Source organism: Euleptes europaea, chromosome 10 (assembly GCF_029931775.1).
Source record: "Euleptes europaea isolate rEulEur1 chromosome 10, rEulEur1.hap1, whole genome shotgun sequence".
Classification (NCBI taxonomy): Eukaryota; Metazoa; Chordata; class Lepidosauria; order Squamata; family Sphaerodactylidae; genus Euleptes; species Euleptes europaea.
In genome coordinates, this window is record NC_079321.1 from 32,443,731 (window position 1) to 32,458,087 (window position 14,357).

General features: G+C 44.5%; 1 protein-coding gene across 2 annotated transcripts in view; it reads right to left on the reverse strand.

Annotated features, from left to right (window-relative positions):
- Window positions 1-447: 447 nt before the first annotated feature.
- COLEC11 (collectin subfamily member 11) overlaps window positions 448-14,357 on the reverse strand; it is a 42,011-nt gene continuing 28,101 nt past the window's right edge. Inside the window, exons 4-7 of one of the 2 annotated variants that reach the window (XM_056856409.1) lie at window positions 3,518-3,589; window positions 2,540-2,593; window positions 1,074-1,169; window positions 448-910 (exon numbers count right to left, since the gene is read on the reverse strand). In XM_056856409.1, the coding sequence (XP_056712387.1) occupies window positions 519-910; window positions 1,074-1,169; window positions 2,540-2,593; window positions 3,518-3,589 (614 nt within the window). In that variant the 3' untranslated portion in view covers window positions 448-518. Of the gene's footprint in view, window positions 929-1,073; window positions 1,170-2,539; window positions 2,594-3,517; window positions 3,590-14,357 lie in introns of both variants that reach the window. The other variant, XM_056856408.1, reaches the window with a different exon arrangement.

A 14,357-nucleotide genomic window follows, 5' to 3' on the forward strand; every position in this document is an offset into this window, starting at 1 on the left:
TCTGTGGCCCCTGCATGTAGGCTTCCTTGTGGTTGCTGGAAACAAGATACTGGACTAGATGGGCATTGGTCTGGCTGAGCACGGTTCTTCTTCTGCTCATGAGGGAGAGGAAGGAGGTGCTCCTGATCCTCCGCTACCCATGAAGAATGCTGCTGGATAACCTATGAACTACAGCTTTAATTTTAAAGAATAAAGCTATGTACAAAAAAAGACAACCACTGGCACATCAAACACGGAGCGGCTGAAGAACTGAAAGGCTGAGATAAGGACAATCTGGGTTGTTTTGTCCAGACTAATATGAAAAACGTAACTGGAAGATTCGTTCCTCATAAACAAGGTTCTAACTTGTACACCAAGAAACCCAAGTGAAGTTTACATCACAGAATATTTTTGACTGCACCCCCTTAATCATGTTATGCTCGGGTATGCAAAATGTCCCCAGTGCAGAAATATACCCTGGCTTACACCCATGTTTAATTAAAAAACAGAGCACACAACAGGGGAGAACATGAATATGTTTACACATTTTCTTTGTCAAATTCACAAACAAAATACATTGTAATATGACAGGCAACATCATTCCACCCCCCTGAAGCGATCATTTCTACACAGTCCTCCTCATCGTAAGCGTTATTTGGTTCGCCAGTGCTCCATTTGTTGAAGGTCTGCATTGGGGATCGGTCAGAATACACAAAATTACCCTCCTTCTCTAGGTCATTAATGCCAATGAAAACTCGGCTGAGGCCCGCTTGATTGATGTACAAAGCAATAAGGGCATTGGTGTTTTCATCCTTGGGCATGCTTAGTGTTCCTCCTCTTCCTTGGCAGTAGAGCTGAGCATCCATGTACCTCTTCTCTTCTTTCACCAGCAGGTAGATCTTATTATCTGTCTCACGCACACCAGCAACAGCTGCGGGGGAGGGCAGTGCTGAAAAGTGAGCACTCGCATTTCTATAAACCAACTTAATGCACACCACATAGGACAGACACATAAATCAGCTGGAAAGCTAAGCACAGCTTTGATTATTTTTTTAAAGGAGGAAAAGGGGGAGATTTGTATGACCAATTCTCACCTTTTTTAATGAACTTCAACTCTGTTGTCAGCATGGCCACTTGGTTATCCATTTTACCAATAGCTGTACGCAGCTGGCCACATTCACAAGGAATGCCTGCAGAAATAAATATGTACACATGGTCACGTGCATAATGAATCAAGTAAAATGCCATTTTGCATTTGCTGCCAGCCACCCAGAACAGTGCATGCTGCCCCAAACTGCCCCATATAAGTGAGATCTCCTCTCATGCCAACCCTTTGGAGAAGACCCATGCTGTTCCACTGTGGTTATTGAACTCTCAAGGGCTGGATGAGATTTTTTGGTATATTTTGTAGATATCTATTACAAAGACAGAATAAATTCTGGTTTGTATCCCATCTAGAATTTCCATGGGCATAAGTTGGGGGGTTACCAATTTGTTCACAGCACTCCAAAATTCTGCTTCTGGAGGACAGCCTTGCTCAGGTCTTGCAAAATTGAGGGTTGTGGCTTCCTTTATAGAGACAATCCATCTCATGTTGGGTCTTCCTCTTTTCCCGCCGCCTTTAACTTTTCCTAGCATGATTGTCCTTTCCAGTGACTCTTGTAATTTTTGGTAATGGTATCAAGCTACTTAAACTTGACATAGCTTCGGACCTCAGCATGCCTTAATCCAACCTTGCATGGAGAGAGAATCACTGGTGGGGGGGAGAATGCGGGGGAATCACACACACCCCATTCACTTGTGAAAATTCTGGGCAGGATCCAAGCCTCTGATTGCATCTTCCACAAAGTTTTCATTTGTTGAGATAACCTGCTTCTCCCCCAGTGGCTTTGCTCGCCCTCATGCTCAAACTTCTTGGCTTGCTCAGCCTCTCAGGTACCTAGGTTGCCAGCCCAAATAGAATCCTTCCTATCCCATTCAGTGGTAAAAATATAACTACAGTTGGTACCCTGTTAACAGAGAGTTCTCAAAAGCTCCCACAACAGGCTCTGTAGTATTGAGAAGATAGGGACTTAACGTGACTCTGAGAAGAATAGGGACTTAACGTGAAGCTGAGGGAAGTGTCCCTTACAAGAAGTATCCTTCAAGGACTAAGACTTGAGGATGCTCCCTGAAGAATAACAAACAAAGGAAGCGGAATCATGTTTCCCAGGTGCCATCTTGACAAGTTCAACCATTAAACTATTCATGTGTTAACTGCAGTTGTCACTTGAATACTTGAATGTGTGAAACTATAAGAACCAAGGCAGATTTTTAAAGGTTATGAGGGTTTTTTGTTTGTTTGGGATGTCAAACCAGATTTTAAAGGTTTTCAAGGATTATCCAAATTCCAAAACATCATGCCAAAATCACATAACCACTATGCAAAAAAGGGGACCTGTTATTCAGTCCTCAGTGAGAATGTATTTGACACATTCATACGCAACATCAGGGGCTGACTTTAATGTGCCAACATAGATACGTCACAAACACAAGTCCTTTCACAATGCTTCAGGCTTACCTGGCTCTCCATTAGGACCAGGGGGGCCTACATCTCCATTATCCCCCTTTTCACCTTAAAAAAGGGGAAATAAAGTAGTTATTGGTTCTGTTTGACCCCAAAGTGTGCTAGGATACTGTGTGTACTGGACTGGGGAAGCAATGCTCAGTGCAATCAAGCTAATGTATTTCTGTATAAATCTATTTTAGGACCACAGGGCAAGTCATTAGAATTGTTGTCTAAAAACAATACCTTCATACCAATTCTGCTGAGATAAAGTGCAACTTTTCAAATGCACAAAACAAACATAGGGCTTCAGTTGTGGGGCAACTGTCGGTCGAGGCCTGCTTGCAATCTGGACCTGACCAAAATGCCATGGACGGTCTGAACAATGTCTCAAGTAGCGTTCATTGTTGGGAGCTGTTTGTGTGCGTGAGAATCTCTCTCTATATATAGCTTTATGTTATGATTAGCCACCCACTGACAAGGGAATTTTTTTATTTCAACAAGTTCAGCGTACCAGAAAACTCATACTCTTTAGCAGATCCAAAAATCAGGGAAGTTTATAATTTCCTGATCTAAAATATATTGGCTCAGACACACATCAAGAGCTGTCGGCACAGCACAAAATTCTGTCCTAATACCTTAACCGAAACACAATCCCTTTCTTGGTATTGATGTATATGTATAGCTATCTTTACTGGGGCTAAATGATATAATTCGTACAGAGAGTCTTCACAAAAAGCTGGATCAGACCATCTAATCCAGCATCCTGTTTCACACAGCAGCTAACCATCTGTTGTCATCTCCCCAACCCCACCCTATGTAAAGGACGTTCATGTTCATTTATTTATCATTTCAGTGACTTGGAATGGAATGCAAATTTCATTAGTCACCTGACAGAAACTGTGCCTCAAAACAATCTGCCCAGTTTTTTGCAATGCACAAATTAAGTCCAGATTTCAAACTTAACGTGCGCTGGAAAAAGATACGCAGTACCTTTTGAACCGATGGGGCCAATTTTTCCATGCCGACCAATGCTTCCCTTCTCTCCTTTCTCCCCCATTTCTCCTATGGACACAATGAAATCAAAGACAAATGAAAAACACAAACTTTTAAAATCCTTCTCCCCCCCCCCCCATTTGTATCTTTAGGACCACTTCCTTGTCAAATGTCTGTCATGAAATCTAAAAACTATCTTTTCCCTGTTTCCTGATATGCAAGATTCTGAGACATTAGTTCCAACCTAAACAATATAGCAAAGGAAGAATAACTTTTTGCATTGGCTCTGAATCAGGACTGCAGTGAAATTCTATCCAGATTTGGGGAGAATTTTAAAATCACTACAGTTTTAAATGTGTACTCCAGATTTTTTTTTTTTTATGAAGAAGCTTTTAAGCAAAAATATTGGCAAGATACAGAAAGAGGAACAGTGGCCAGAATAGAGGGTCAGGGTCATCAGCTATTTGAATCATGTGTCAAATTCAATGCCAAATTTCAGACATGAAACTCACATTTGGGAGATCATATGCCAGTTTCAGGGATTTAGTACTGAATCTTGATGAGGTAAGCCTGAATATTTAATTTTGAATATTTTATTTCAGAATTTATATTACAGGGAGCATATTCCAAGCTAAAATTTTAATACAGGATTTATTCCAGTACAGACTGGATAGTTATGGCCACACTAGGTGTGATGGTGGCAACAGTGTTCTTGTGTCAGACCTGAGGACATTTTAAAGCACAAAATGGGAAATTTAAAAATGCTGCAAAGGGCCAGATCCTAATTGGGCCCACAGAATGGTGGGACAAGGTGCTTATTTGCCAGTTGACATTGTTGCCTTTATATCTCCACAATGAAAGGGGAGTTTAAAAAGGAAAGCTGGTTAATTCAAAGAACCTGAAAGACAGATTGGTATTATAATACTATAACCATAAGTTAATTGCCTTTTCTTTTCTTCAAAAGAAGCCCTTCCATAGTGTGGAAAATGGTTGCCAAAGCAGGTTTGGGATAGATGGGAAAATACTGGGAGGTGCAAAGGGAAAGAGGGGTGTGAGAGACACTTCTCAATAGCATTCAAGCTGGGGCAGACATCACATACATAAGTAGTGTTGCCAGCTCCGGGTTAGGAAATACCTGGAGATTTTTGGTGTGGAGCCTGAGAAGGGTGGGCTTTGGGGAGGGGAGGGACTTCAATGCCATAGAGTCCAATTGCCAAAGCGGCCATTTTCTCCAGGTGAACTGATCTCTATCAGCTGGAGATCAGTTGTAATAGCGGGAAATGTCCAGGTAGTACCTGGAGGTTGGCCACCTTATGCATAAGTGACCTAAAAGGAAATCTGCCTAGTTTTAATCTCTGGTGCAGATGTAACACTAAATCATGGTTAAGGTCAACAGTGGCAAAACATGGGGGATTCAGAGAGAACATATGTTCCCAGGACTGGCTTCCAGTTTGAAAAAATGGTTTGCAGGCAAGGCAGCATCGGTCTGCACTGGACCATACAGACTGAAAAATTAAGACCACCACTTAGGAAGCGGAAAAAATGGTGACATGAGTAAGCAAACACAGTATGGATATTTATATAAAGAAACTGGCTCCAGAAGAAATCTTTATAGGAGAGCAAACCACAAGTGTTTACGGTACAACAAACTGGATTCCCCGTTCTAGCAATACTGCGAGTTGCATCAACAATACCCAACAGCATCATTCCATCTAGAGTTGCCAGCTCCAGGTTGGGAAATACCTGGAGATTTTGGGATCAGAGTCTGAGGAGGGCAGGGTTTGGGGAGGGGAGGGACTTCAACACCATAGAATCCAATTGCCAAAGGGGCCATTTTCTCCAGGTGAACTGAGTTCTATCAGCTGGAGATCAGTTGTAATAGCAGGAGATCTCCAGCTAGTACCTGGAGGTTAGCAAAACAAGAAAAGAGCACCTCCGTGCTATTACCGTCAGATTTGGAAACTGGCACGGGAAGAAATCAGTACAATAATATAAAATGTGTATATTGTGTTTCAAAACATTTCAACAAGTACAATGGACTACAACAAGTGACAATAAACAATATATACAAAATATACAAACGTGTTTTGTATATTTTGTATATATTGTTTATTGTCACTTGTTGTAGTCCATTGTACTTGCTGAAATGTTTTGAAACACAATATACACATTTTGTATTATTGTACTGATTTCTTCCCGTGCCAGTACCTGGAGGTTGGCAACCCTAATTCCATCCCAGGGCACAAGAATCAAAGACTAATACAGCCATCACTCCCATTGAACTTAATAGGCAACGTGCACTCACAAATCAGTTCTGCAATTACAGCCAGTGTGCCATATGGCTTATGCTTTTTCCATACCTTTGAGGCCCGCATTAATGAGAAATGCGCCACAACCTCCAACATGCCCTCCAGAAGATGCCACAAAATGAATATTGGAAACTCACATCAGGAACCAAAAAAGGTTTTTCCCCCTGATTTAATGACAATGCTATACAGCACTTCACTGCAGAGTAGTGATTAAATGAGCCACTTCAAAAATCGGTAGCCTCAGCAACTTTTAATGAAAAAGAAATAGGCATATTACAACACAAATCAGATATTGTCAACAATACTTCAGTATCTGACTGCCTTCTTCATCATTTGCCCAGGCTTTTTATTAAGTATATACCAGGGTTTGTCAAAGGAGGTCAGATCCATTCTGTAAATGACTTTAAGAAATTTTATTATTCCAAAGTATACAATGTAAGCTGGAAAAGGATAAATAGATAGTTACCTTTTATGCCTAAGATCCTAAGAACAACCCTCTACAATGCAGGTAGCTGAACACTAAAGCTGCTTCCGCATAGAGATTTTCCCTGCATGGGCACCAGGATGCCCCTGCACTATTTGGGAGCATCTAGATGACATCATGCCCAATCTTAGCAAGACTTGTCTGGCTACTAACTTTCCCCCCTTTGAACTGAATTAAAAACAAACTTACTTTAAGCTATCGCCAAAGGCAAACTATAGGGTGGCTGCAGGCAGATCATCCTTCTGGATGTCCCACCTGCAGTCACTATGGGGAGAGGGGAAGATCCCCCCCCCTTTGCAGGGCTATTTTCTTCTCAGGGAAAAGAAGGGGAAGAAGGGTTCTGGGCCATTGCACCTGTGCTTTTGAGCAGGTGTAAGAGAAAAGGAGGAGAAGTGGGGGGGGGGCAATGGCTGCACCGAGCAATGCAGAACAGGTATGTGCATACAATGTTCCCACCACACCTGCTACTGTCATTCCATGGGGGTATTTTCATTGACCCATGTAGCAGCTTCCTAGGACAATCACATACGCTCAGTCCAATTTACAAAGGAGGCCTGATGAGAGCCTCCACATAGTTGGAATATCTCAAGTTGGCTGTAAAGGTAGTCCCCTGTGCAAGCACCGGGTCATCACTGGGGGTCATCACCATGGGGTGACATCACATCCCAACGTTTACGAGGCAGACTTTGTTTATGGGGTGGTTTGCCATTGCCTTCCCCAGTCATCTACACTTTACCCTGAGCAAGCTGTATGGGTACTCATTTTACCGACCTCAGAAAGATGGAAGGCTGAGTCAACCTTGAGCCGGCTACCTGAAACTGACTTCCGTCGAGATCGAACTCAGAGCTTTTGATTGCAATACTTTGATTGCCGCTTACCACTCTGCGCCACAGGGCTCCTATGCAAGTTGGCTGTAGCAACCATAAATTCTGGTATATGTTAACATCAGCTGGGAATAGGGTTGCCAACTGCCAGGTAGTAGCAGGAGATCTCCTGCTAGAGTGGGGCCTCATTCCACCCCTATCCCTTCTTCTTCCTCTCTGGTTCTGTAGGAAAAATCACTCCGGTGCCTGAATAGTAGGAAAAATCACTCCAGTGCCTGAATAGGGTTGCCAATCTCTAGGTAGTAGCTATTCCCACTATTACAACTGATCTCCAGGCAGAGAGATCACTTCACCTGGAGAAAATGGCTGCCTTGGAAGGTGAACTATGGCATTACGCCCCATTGAAGTCCCTCCCCTCTCCAAACCCTGCCCTTCTCAGGCTCCACCCCCAAAATCTCCAGGTATTTCCCAAGCCAGACCTGGCAACCCTACACCTGAAAGCAAATGAGTAGTTCACAGGACAAAACCAAATGAAGCTACAGGCGTCTGGACGCTTCTGACCATACAGAGACTCTGTTCAGGACTCCTGAGGTTCTTAGGTCTAGGTCTAGCCTGGAGAATAGTGGGCCCCAACTCACCGAAAAGGCCCGATTTGATGGCCTGGGCTGGGAGTGGGGCCTGAGCCCGCTCCGCAGGGGACAGGGTCTGGCGGCAGCATCAGGGCGGGTCGGTGGGCAGCCGGGAGCCTGCAGCGGGGCCCTTTCCCCTGCCGCCACGAAATGGAGGGGTGCACAGGAGAGGCTGGAGGCACGGGACCCAAGGTGTCCTGTGCTTCCGCCCGCGCTGCTTTGCCCCGCCCTGCAGGTAAACAGGCCAGTGGGGACCCGGGCGGCTGCAGAGGTAAAGGGTTTGGTCGGCGTGACAGGCCTGGCAGCGCCGCCATTATAGGGGGCCGGAAGGGAAATAATGTTAAGCTCTCGAGAACTATTCTTAAAACATACCTGAAAGACAGTTAACAATTTTTATATGATGTGCATCATAATATGTCTCTTATTCAGCAGAAATGATAGTTTTAAAGAAGTTCATTTAGCCACAGTTCTGCTGTAAAAGTGCTTTGTAACATCGTCCTTGAAACTGGAAGACCTCTCCTTAGTTCCTGCTGTGAGGTTCTAATATTTATTTTGCAGCATCTTCCGGAGGGCACATCTGAGATTTCCTCACTGAGACAAGTATGGTACACAGCAATCTTCTTGAACAAACACCACAAGCAACAGATTCATGAGCAGACGCTTGGGAACCTGGCTAGCAGGCAGCTCACAGATCTACAGAAAAATCTGGTCACTTTATCACCAACCTAACATGAGACCAGTGTACCTATTGTCAGCCAGAGGGGCATGCAGGAGAACAAGAGCTCTTCTGATAGATGTAGCCCTACCATAATTACACCCCCTGCATGGCATTTGGTTGTGGAAAAGGTTTGACCTGTAATAGGATTGCACACCAACAGACTGTCAGCTGAAGTGATCTTTGCAAGATTCACTGCCAAGTCTTTTCTGAGAACTATCCCCGAGAGAGAAAGAAAGAGAGAAAGAGAGAAAGAGAGAAAGAGAGAGAGAGAGAGAGAGAGAGAGAGAAAGAGAGAAAGAGAGAAAGAGAGAGAGAGAGAAAGAGAGAAAGAAAGAAAGAAAGAAAGAAAGAAAGAAAGAAAGAAAGAAAGAAAGAAAGAGAGAAAGAAAGAAAGAATCCTGCATGAGTTCTGTGCAATTTGAAAGCTTCCATACCGAATTGCAAACACGGTTGATACCTTTACAATCAGCAATAAAGGAATTATTTGACTGATGTTATGAGTTCTGCTTCCTTAAGGCTTACCTGATTCCTTCATAAAACGCCATCATAAAGCAACTACAGCATTACCTTGTTACACATGTATGCACCTCTAAAGCACTCTGATGCCAGTGTGAGGTATGCAGTGGTGAGAGAGAGAGATCACCCATCCTTCTGCCCTGTAACAACCTTCACTAAGAGCAATAGGTTCCTGCTGGTCCCTAACCTAGGCAAAAGGAGGTGAAGATGGTACACTGCCAAAGGGAAGGAATTCTGCAGAGCGTCTTATAACGGCAGGGGCAATTCAGCTTGCTGGTCCACTGTAGAATACAACATTCCATAATTATTCATAATCTTCCACGAGTCCACGGAACCTTGCCTATGCACCATGATAGCTAACTTGCTACGGTAGTAGCTAGTGGCACCTAGTTTTCCCGCTTCCTGCTCAACAAAAGTAAATATGCCCCTTTTGTACTTGCTGAAGGGAGTTTGCAGAGGAGTAGTGAGTGGAGTGCGTACGTGTTTGCAGAATCCCCTCCTCTCCAATAACTGTTTGGCCCAAAGCAAAATGGGCACAAGAATGTCATCTGTCTATTGTAAGCAGCTTTTTTACAACAATGTGGTTTGTTACTGGTGACTTTCCCTGCTGGTTGTCAGAATGAGAGTTGTGGCTGCTACCACCACCAGTCTGGAGCCTGTATTTGTGTACTCTTTCCCTCTACCACTCACACACATCTAGAAACACTTCTGACTTACACACTTCCATGGTAAGGGCACACTGTCACAAGAGGAGCCTCCTTTGGGTTCGAGAGGTTTAGCTGGCAGCAGGACTTAGGGTCGCCAGCTCCAGGTTGGGAAATACCTGGAGATTTCTGGGGCGGAACCTGAGAAGGATGGGGTTTGGGGGAGGGGGAGGGACTTCAATGCCATAGAGCACAATTGCCAACACAGCCATTTTCTCCAGGGGAACTGATCTCTATCGACTGGAGATCAGTTGTAATAGCAGGAGATCGCCAGCTAGTACCTGGAGGTTGGTGACCCTAGCAGGACGTAAAGAATGCGAGGCTATATTTAATTTGGCAGAAGATTCTACTTTTTAAGAAATACATTTTAGGAAGGGATTGGAAGAAGGAGAGGAAGGTAGTTTCCCAGATGATAGTTTAATTGCTTAAACAGCAGTTGGAAACCAAGGGGTTAGAATGGCAGAATCACATTAGAGATCTGAAACCCTGGTCCTTCTCCTAGCGGTCTTTAATAAGTTGTTTCACACAGCTGTGTCTGAAGTTAAACAGGCCCATATCTAGTGCATAAATACAACATTTATATATAAACACAATTAATTTGCTCCCTGTGACTTAATGTCCTTTCTTGTAAACACTCCACAGTAGGACATCTATCAACAGTGGCCAGTACAAGGCAGCCAGGGCGCCCCCTACTCACACATGACATGCTCACTTATCTGAGAAGCCAGGAAGCCCGGGTCATCATTGCTCATGACAAGAACTCCTTGGCTTGGCTTTGATTTTCTCATCTGCTGGGCCTCCCTCTCTTCCATTCCTGAACAACTCCCAGCACATACTTTAGAGGCCTTCCTCTATGCATCTCTCTGTATTCTAGGAGATAATGGGGCTGAATCATATTGCAGAATTTCTGCATGAAGAGAGCACTTCTGTGTAGGAAATGACATGCAAATGTTGTGTAGATGGTTACATGAGACAACTGCACACTGGCTACAGCTTTCCAACATGCTCTTTCTACGCAAAGCAAAAAAAAAAATGCGCTAGGAATGCTCAGGGCTGGCCCCATGGATTTTGTGCTCTAGGCAGCCCATGACTTTGAAGCCCCCTCTGCTGTGACTTGGGTGCACAAAGAGCTTCTGAGAGCCAGATGCCTCCCTCGCTGTGCCCTGGGCATGCAAGGAGCTGGGCAGCCAAGAGCCGCCACTAGCCAGGCTGACCGGAAGCTGGCAGCCACCTGTTCTTCCGTCCTCCGGCAGAGGGGCTAGTGGTGGGCTGGAGAAGGAATCTTCGTCAAACATGCCCTGAATCCCCTGATCATGTGGTATGATGAAGAAAACAATGAGTTCAACCGAAGGCATTCAAAGGAGGCAAATAATAGAGAAATTCCTTCTTAGCAGCTTGGGTCTTTTTTTGATTGATCATGATCAAGGCGAGCCTCTATCCCTACATGAGTCCAAGACTGTGACACTTGAATATATATAAGAGGTTAGTTTTGCTTTGTTCAAGTACATCACTGCAGATAAGTGACCCCTTATCCAATTATTGATTAGCAGCTCAACACTGCACCAAATGAAAACCAAGCAGACAACTAGAGTTGCCACCCTCCGGGTGGTGGCTGGAGATCTCCCGCTAGTACAACTCATCTCCAGGCAACAGGCAACATTGTCCACTTCCTCTTTCAAGACCCTTGAACAACTGATTCTCGCAACATTTTAAGAAATTGTCTTGCTCACAATTGACTGTTTTTCTTGCGTAAATAATTGCAAGCAAAGCGTTAATACTGCTGACGAGCCTCTTTAAACCTTTTACCTAAGTAGGGTATGAGTTAAAAAACATCCTTTCCCTTACTCAACCACTAATTTGGTACTTACAGATACTTACAAGTGCATGGCTAGTATATTTCTCTTCCTGCTTGCTTCAGCATTGCTTCTTGCTTCAATATGGCTGGTTCTGACCCATGGCTCTAATATGGCTCTGACTTTTCCCCTCCTTGACATTTTCTCCTTCAGGTACATCAGAGTGGTGTTAGTGATGGGGCTGATGGCACCACCTAGGTCTGCTATTGGCTGCAGCTGACCCAGCCCAGGCTGGAATCTACCCTTAGCTTCTTTTGGTGGTCCCTTGCCCTGGAGCCCTAGGCAACCACCTAGGTCCACTTGATGGACAGGCCAGCTCTGTGTATGCTTATTGCCAGCATGGTGTAGTGGTTAAGAGCAGTGGCTTGGAGCAGTGGACTCTAATCTGGAGAACTGGGTTTGATTCCCCACTCCTCCACATGAGCGGCGGACGCTAATCTGGTGAACTGGGCTGGTTTCCCCACTCGTACACATGAAGCCAGCTGGGTGACCTTGGGCTAGTCACAGTTCTCTTAGAGCTCTCTCAGCCCCCCCCCCTCCACCTCACAAGGTTGTGGGGAGGGGAAGGGAAGGTGATTGCAAGCCGGTTTGATTCTTCCTTAAGTGGTAAAGAAAGTCGGCATATAAAAAACAACTCTTCTTTTTCTACAACTATTACAGCAACTTTAAATGTGTAAAGTGGTCCAGACTCTAGCCATGCTATAATGACCACCACCACCATCAGGAAACTGTCAAAGTGACAAAGAACATTGTGGTACCTTAAAGACTCACACATTTATTGTGAGGCCGCAGCGCATGTCATCAGATGCATCTGACAAAGTGGTGTTGGATAATGCCGCAATAAATGTGTTAATCTTTATGGCGCTGCAAAACTCACTGAATGAAAGAGATAGCGTGGCTATCTCTTAGAATAATCCCATCTCTACTGTAGGGTGTAACCAGTTTAAAACAAGACCTCCCTTTCTCTGATCTCTCTCCATAATGGTGCTTTCATAGAATGGATTTGTATGCTGGACCACCCCTACCCCCAATACACACAATTCACAATATCTCAAAGTAGCTCCCGTTGCAATTGCTGTTAGACAGAAAGGACTAGCAGGATTCCATGAAGAAGCAGGGCCACCATGAGACAATGAAGGGGGGAATCCTGTACTAGGCTTGACCTTAAAAAGACCAAAGGAATGACAGCGAAGGGTTTCATATGTTACTATGTTATGAGACGTTACGAACACTGTGCCGTGCACATGCGCAAACTAACTATACTGATAATATCAGCACAGTTTGAACTATCCTGGAAAAAAACACAAATACCTCAGTCACCTTTCTGCCAAGAATGGAGTCATGAAGTTCTCCTTGACTCTTCCCGCCTTCCAACGTGCCTGGTACGCTAAGCTAGAGAAATGACCATGTCCTCTCTCCTGTTATTGCTTTGCTGCACTGTACTTTCCATCAAGTAACCAGAAAGGGAAGGACATACAACACTGAGTGCTCCAACCTTTTCCTTCTGTAAATAAATACAGCATCCTACCAGCCTTTCTTGCCTGATCAGGTCATGGAGAAAACTGAAAGGTACCAGGGGAAAAAAGTCATCTGCCACTAGTCATTACTGGGCTAGGAAGAAATTAAACCCTCTGGGGTTGTTCTAGCTGCAAAGACAGCCGTGCAAGCAGAAAGTACCAACAATATGCAAGATGCACACCTTTCCCCTTCCTGCCATCCACATCACATTTTCCCAGATACTAATATGGTACCTGGTAAGGAAGCCATTATAAGGTTAGGTAAGTTGATTTGTTTTGGACCAGAAGGGAGCCATGGTGAATGCTCCTCATGTGCATTGAGAACAGAACGGCAGCCACATATCATTGAGCACTGTGCTAGAACAACCATTCACGCCTGGATTATCCTGTGTGGACAAGCTAATCTACTTATGAGTGACTGCTATAGCACAATGACTGTGCAATACACAATGATGTGTGGATGCCAAACTCCCTCACCTCTCAGCTCAAACCACAGTTGAGAATGGTGAGGTGTGATTTACACTTGTTGGCACTTTGCTGTGTGAGAGAGACCCCGTAGCTACTGCCTCAATACAGACTGTGTGAATTGGCACCCACTTGCCCTGGGAGGCTAACATACTTTCCCTTGTACTTCCTATATTTCCTTTGTCCTTCCTATGTTGCTAGCTAGGATCCAGAAGTCTCAGTATAAGCAGATGATAGCTTTGGGACATCTCGGCTCTTCTGGTTGTAAGAATACGGATGGGGAATTTTGCCAATTTTACAGTAGAAGCCCAGTTAGTCAGGCAACTGAGAGGAGAATTTTTGATTGGATGAACGGGTATTTTTTGGGATGAACAGCATTTTGATATCGCAGATTATTTGACTGTTTGGAAGCTTGGAGGCCTCCTGCAGGTTTTGCTGTTGCCAAGGTGAGTTGCTTGTAGGGTTGCCAGGTCCCTCTTTGCTACCGGCGGGAGGTTTTAGGGGCAGAGCCTGAGGAGGTCTGGGCCCTAGAAGACGTCAGGTAGTTAAACTTAGCTTGATCCAACTAGTGCGTTTGGACGAGTAGCAGTCAATGTGAGAATCAGTATGGTCCTTGTGTGATTTACAGGTGTCACCTTTGCTGATTCAATGTGCCTTACTAGCAAGACCATCCATCTAGAGGCATCCCCCAAAAAGCACAGAGGAACAATATAGGGAGTGGTAGCAGAGCAGATAACAGTCTATGGAGCAGCATGCCAGAGGCCCCCAAATTAGGATGCTCTAAGAGTGTCAAGGCTTCCCCCTGCTCTCCTATGTTT